Genomic DNA, 6,268 nt, shown 5'->3' with positions numbered 1-6,268 from the left:
GGATAACCTCATTCAACTGATAGACAAGTGCGTCAGCTCTTCCTCCATGAATCTTCTTTGGAATGGGGAAAGGACCAAGGATTTCACACCTGATAGAGGCTTGTGTCAAGGGGACCCCTTGTCTACCTACCTATTTGTGCTTTGTGTGGAAATATTGGCCCACTTGATCCAACTTGCGTCTCAGGTTAACGATTGGAAACCAATTACTCTCAAGAAGAATGGCCCCCATCTCACCCATCTTCTATTTGCTGACGACATTGTTTTGTTTGCGGAGGCCTCAATTGATCAAGCCCATACTATCAACCAAGTCTTCAAGGTTTTTTGTGATGCCTCGGGCCTTACCATCAGTAAGGAGAAATCCAAGGTTTTCTTCTCCAAGAACACCTGCTTTAATAGGGCTAAGGAGATCAGCGAGTGCCTCAATATTAACCTCACCGGGGACCTAGGTAAATACCTAGGGATAACACTGCATCACAAAAGGGTTAACAAAGCCTCCCTCTGCCATATCATGGACCGCGTCTGCAACCGTATGGAGATTTGGAGTCAGCGTTCTTTTTCATTAGCGGGTCGTATAACAATGGCCAAATCAGTCTTGGCAGCCCTCCCAACTTACACTACGCAGTCAGTCTCCCTCCCCCTCCAGGTGTGTGAGGATCTGGATAGGAGTACAAGGAACTTTGTTTGGGGTTCCTCTGATTCCCAGAGGAAAACCCATCTAGCTAATTGGAGTACCCTCTGTCGACCGAAGAAGTGTGGTGGTGTGGGCATGAGGCAGTCCAGGCTTATGAACAAGGCGCTGATCATGAAAGTTGGCTTTGGGATCGTTTCTAAACCTGATGCTCTTTGGGTTAGGGTTATTCAGAACAAGTATGGGGTAGGAGAAGACCTACTTCCTTACCCCTCTACTCCCTCTATATCTTCAAACCTTTGGAAAGGAGTGATGAACCTTTGGCCGCATGTTCTTCAAGGTTCGTGAATCCTAAATGGAGATGGGAGCAGAAAAAAAATTTGGCTTGACAAATGGGTTCCTCATGTGGACAATTTGATGTCTGCTGCTACGGGTCCTGTGCAGGGAGCCATGCTGCAGGTTTGCGTTAATAGCTACGTCCATCCTAATGGTTCTTGGAGATGGGATCTATTCCATCACCTTCTTCCCACTCAGGTGATCAACTACATTGCCGATCTGACCCCCCCTTGCCGGATGATGGGGATGACAGAGTAATTTGGAGTGCCTACAACGATGGCAACTTCTCTGTGAAGTCGGCCTACTATCACCTTTCCCCCCGCCCAATTCGAACAACCTCTTCTGGAACCTTGCATGGAAATGGCATGGCCCCCATAGAATTCAACTCTTCCTCTGGCTCGTCCTTCATGATAAGCTGCTCACAAATTCCCAACGTGTCTGCAGGACGATGACTGACTCTGCTGCCTGTTCGCGGTGTGGCCATCCTTTAGAAGACAGAATCCATGTGCTGAGAGATTGTGTGTGGGCTAAACTAGTTTGGAAGAAAATTGTTCCCTTTGAGCATCAACATAACTTTTTTAGCCTCTCCCTTGATGACTGGTTGAGGTTTCATCTGAGTAGGGGAAAGAATACCATCATAGGAGAAGATGCTAGAATCTGGTTTGGTACAACCTGTTGGAACATTTGGAAGGACCGCAATAGGTTCATCTTTGAAGGCACTCCTCCCAATCCCGTCAGCGCCTTCCTCCAAACCAAATCCATGGTGGATGGCATATAACTTGCGGACAGACTCCTCGCTTCAGCCAATATTGTTCCTAGACCCCACTCTGAACTCTTTGTTAGCTGGAAGTTTCCTCTGGCGGGATGGACTAAAGTTAACACTGATGGCAGTTGTTCTCTAGAGGGAGCTAGATCATCATGTGGTGGCGTCTTGAGGGTCTCAGGAGGGAAGTGGCTTGTTGGGTTCAGGAAATTCACAGGCCATGGCAACACTCTTCTTGTCGAACTGAAAGGGATCCTGTTGGGGCTGGAAGTTGCTTGGGATCATGGTTACAGGAAGGTCTTGCTGGAAAGTGATTCTACCGTTGCAGTTGGCTTTGCTAAGGATGGTTGTGCTAGGAACCAACCTTTCTTCTCCCTGGTTAGCAGAACCTGTGCTTTATTGGCGAAAGATTGGATGGTTGAAGTAACTCATACCCTAAGAGAAGGGAACTCTCTGGCAGATTGGCTGGCCTCTAGTGCCCTTGGTCATGTTTGGGAGCTGGAAATTTTTCCTAACCCTCCGTCCGAGTGTAGACATCTGTTATTGAGGGACCAAATGGGGGTTACTACACCCAGGATGGTCCATAGCTAGTTTGCTTTTTTTTTCTCTTTCCTGTATTTCCAAAAAAAAAAAAAATATAAATCGAATAAGTTAATTTACGTGTTTTTTAAGTGTTGTTATCTAGGGGTGTTCGCGGTCTGGATTGCATCGGTTTTGAAAGCAAAAATCATCCGATCCAATCCCTTCGGTTTGATCACATAATCATCCATTCGGTTTGGACTTTTTTTCTAATCTGATCCGATCCAATCCAATTTTTTTCGGTTTGGATTGGATTGTTTTCGGTTTTTTGAAAATCCTAAAATTTGTTTCTTGATTATTGCTCAAATAACATCTTTTGTATATATTAGCTTTGTAATTTTATTTTTTTAAATACAAAAGTATCAATAAACGATAATATAGATTTTTTTTTTGGACAATAAGATATGAAGCTCTACATATATGAAATTTTGTTCATTAGATGTGATTAGATTTTTTTTTGAGTTTAGTTGATGAGTTAATGGGTTTAGAAATTTTTGGGCTATGATGGGAGAAAGACCCAAGTAGATAAAGGAAAATTAATATATTGGATCGGTTTGGATTGGATTGGATCGGTTTTCATCTACCAATCCGAAAACCGATCCAATCCAATTAAAATTTACGATTTTTTTTCGGTTTTCAATTTTTCGGTTCGGTTACTGCGGTTTGAATCGATTTCGATCGGTTGATGAACACCCCTATTGTTATCCTTGATGTATCATATGAGCTGGACGTTTGGGTGGTGTCACGTGCTGCTGGACCACACACGAAATGGAACTATCTAGCTGATGATTTAAAAAATAAATTTGGGGTATACATATGCCAATTTCTCTCTCTCTCTCTCTGTGGTTTTTTTTTTAATTTTGCTAAAACTCAAGCAAGCCTACGGAGGAAGAGTAAAAGGAGAATGAAAAATAAAATTTTAATAACTTTAACAAAAACTCACGAATAATATTTAAATTAACTAATTAAGTCAGACTCACCAACTCCGAAAATCGATCTTTATTGTAACTCGGTAGTATCCACCAAACGTTATTACTTATTACCATATGTGGCACTCATTGCGAAAGATTGAGAAATAACCAATGGAATACGGATAAATTTTCAGTACTACACCTACTAATTAGTGTACGAGTCTGCATCAATTGGATATGAAAATTAATAACAGACAATTCTTATCGACCAAACTCATTAAATAAACAGACAACACCTGAATGTATAAGATGTAATTGTAAATAAGAAGTAATATCACTTCCAATACGAACAAAGGAGGAATGTGGGAATTTCCTGGATCCAGTTAATTATTAAAGGAAAGGAACACTTTTCTTTTGGATGTTATACCGATATACCTTATTATATATATATATTGAATAAGCTATAACTTGGCGTTTGTACGTACTTGATCGTTCACAAAATTCCAGAACCTTAAAATTAGGTATATAACTATATAAGTAATTGAAACTATTAAAAGTTATATATATACTGCTATATACCTTATATTACCGAGAATATACGTTGATAAACAGTACATCACATCCTATATTCGAGTGACATATTCCTTCATAATTATGCCTTAATATTGCCCAAAGAAAAATAAATAAATAAATCCCTCTAGCTAGTCAATGGTAAATCATTGTAATTGACCAGTTTCTTTAGTGTAGCTGCGTTGGCTGGAATTTTAATCGCAATGAAATTGCATGCCTTGATCTTAAATTAATTATGATTGGAGCTACAATGTTTAACATAATCAATGCGTATATACGTTCAGATTTACCGAGTTTTTTTTCTTCTTATAATATATAAAAGATTATTTGAACTGAAAGGCTATTTTCAAAATTCTTATTCACTCGATCACAAGACAATAATTATTCCTGTTCATACTAAAACTTGTATGGCGTTGGTATATGCCACGACCATACTGCATCATGGAATAGTAGACGACAAAATACAAAGATTTGTAAAATAAAATCACAAACCACCACCCTTTTGTAGCAAAATGTAATCAATATATAATCACTTAGGTTATCAAATTATAATATATAATTAATGGAATCAATGATATAAAACTATATGTCGTTGATATTGTTGTTACCGGTTAACAGATGAAAATCAAAGTATTTGGATCCAAATACCCTCGCTGGGAATTTCTACGTGAACCACAAACAGTAGATAAAAACCGGGTGGTGCAAGAATAGGCGAATCTGGTGTGGTGACCTCAATTTCATACCGTGTGTCCTCAACAACTGTCACATTGCTTGGCTCCAACACCAACACCCTCTGACCCATTGAGAAAGAGTGCGTGTTAAAAGGAGGCGCCAAAACAGTCACCGACACCATATGTTGAGACAATACTCCTGTCACCTTAAACTGCACCTTCAACTTCTCACCGTATTTGAGTTTGGTAATATTTTGAGTCCGTGAATTAGGAGAAACAATCATTGGACGCATACTAGATAAACCCGGTTCAAGATACGAAGGAGAAAACGCCTCAACACTAAGTTCCGTTGGAAACAACACATTGCTGAAACTGTAACCCACGTGAGGGTTACTACCCGCAACGAGTACCCTCCCATCACGAAGCAAAATTGCTGTGGAATGGTACATTCGGGGAATACTAGACGGGTTTTGCACTTCGAACCGAGACCCGATTGGACTATTTGTTTTGTAAATAAACGGGTTTAAAACCGGGTCACGCCCGAATTCCCACCCTGCAGTCCCTGAACCCGCTCCATTAATTAACAAAACGTTGCCGTTCGGGAGCAGCACCATATCACTCATGACTCTAGCCCCAGGCATGATTTCCATCACCCAATTCGGGTTCGGGTCGGTTATTTTAATCCGACCACATGAATTTAATGCTCCGAGAAACTCACCCTTTTGCACTTTCTCATAAGAACCTCTCGGGGCTCCACCACAAACCAAAACCTCAGCTTCCGGTTGTTGGAGATTCCTCAACGGTAACAACACAGCAGAACCTGTACTAGGATAGCACCTGGGATCTCCACCTGGAATGTTCGGGAATGTTCTAACGACAAGATTCTTAGTGTAATCGAACAAGATGGCTCTGTTGTTGGCGAAGATGAAGAGGTTTCCATCAACGTTGAGAAAAACGAAAGGGTACAAGTTGTTCTCCACGCGCGGATCATTCGTCTGAACAAGAAAAGGTAAACTGTAAATGTTCTTAGCAGAAGCATCGTTCTTTGGGTAAAACTCGTAGTTGAATTGCCTTCTGCCGCCGATCACGATATTCCGGCCGTACGGCAGCTTGTGATTGGTGGCGTACCATCTCCGGGCGGCGAGTGCGCCTTCGAGTTCTTTCCAGTCGCAGGTGGGACAGGGATTGTAGGTTCTCACTTTGCGTTCTCCGTCGTTGAAGCCGCCGGTTTGGACCAGCGTTCCGTCGGGCGCCACAGTGCCGGAGGAACACCAGACGTTGGTTTGGACGAAAAGTGCGCGGAATGTGTTGGATGCCACGTCGTACTCGACGGAGTGCGCGCTGCAGTCGGTTTTCACGGCCATTTCGTTCGGGTCGTGGCGGCATCTTCCGTTGGGTAAAGAGAGGTTGGAAAAGCCGAAGTCGGTGCGGTCGAAAATGACGACGCGGTCGTTGTGTAATAGCTGCATGTGCATGGCGACAATGCCTATGCTTTTCTGTAGAAGCTGCCATTGGCCGTCGTAGGCTTCCGCTGGAGATGGCAGTGGCAGCACTATCACGGTGGCCAGAAGTGTGTGAAGGAGGAAGAGAAGCAAAGTTGACGTCATTGTCTTATGGTGTCTGACTTCTAAGTCTGTGATTGTGTTATTACTAATTAGTGTGTGCCAGTGGGTTTATGTAGTGTAGTGGTGACGAAGAATCATTACACAAGAAACATTGAATAGTGATTACTATATATTCTCAATAAGCCAGTGAACGCGTGGGACAAGATTCTATCTTCAATTTGTTTTTGTTGCTGCAAATCTTCAGC

At 42.1% G+C, this 6,268-nt stretch overlaps 1 protein-coding gene across 1 annotated transcript; it reads right to left on the bottom strand.

Annotated features, from left to right (window-relative positions):
• Nucleotides 1-4,412: 4,412 nt before the first annotated feature.
• LOC133295182 (aldehyde oxidase GLOX-like) lies at nt 4,413-6,065 on the bottom strand. The gene has a single exon (XM_061493978.1). It carries the CDS (start codon nt 6,063-6,065, stop codon nt 4,413-4,415), a length of 1,653 nt encoding a protein of 550 aa, XP_061349962.1.
• Nucleotides 6,066-6,268: the final 203 nt, after the last annotated feature.

Source organism: Gastrolobium bilobum, unplaced genomic scaffold (assembly GCF_033153095.1).
Source record: "Gastrolobium bilobum isolate Gb01-03AN ecotype WA unplaced genomic scaffold, APGP_CSIRO_Gbil_v1 utg4929, whole genome shotgun sequence".
Lineage (NCBI taxonomy): Eukaryota > Viridiplantae > Streptophyta > Magnoliopsida > Fabales > Fabaceae > Gastrolobium > Gastrolobium bilobum.
Note: the sequence above shows the minus strand (reverse complement) of the source record. Positions and strands in the feature narration are given on the sequence as shown.

Bases quoted from the DNA above. Each gene is read 5' to 3' on its own strand.
- LOC133295182 (XM_061493978.1), bottom strand. From the start codon at position 6,065: ATGACGTCAACTTTGCTTCTCTTCCTCCTTCACACACTTCTGGCCACC.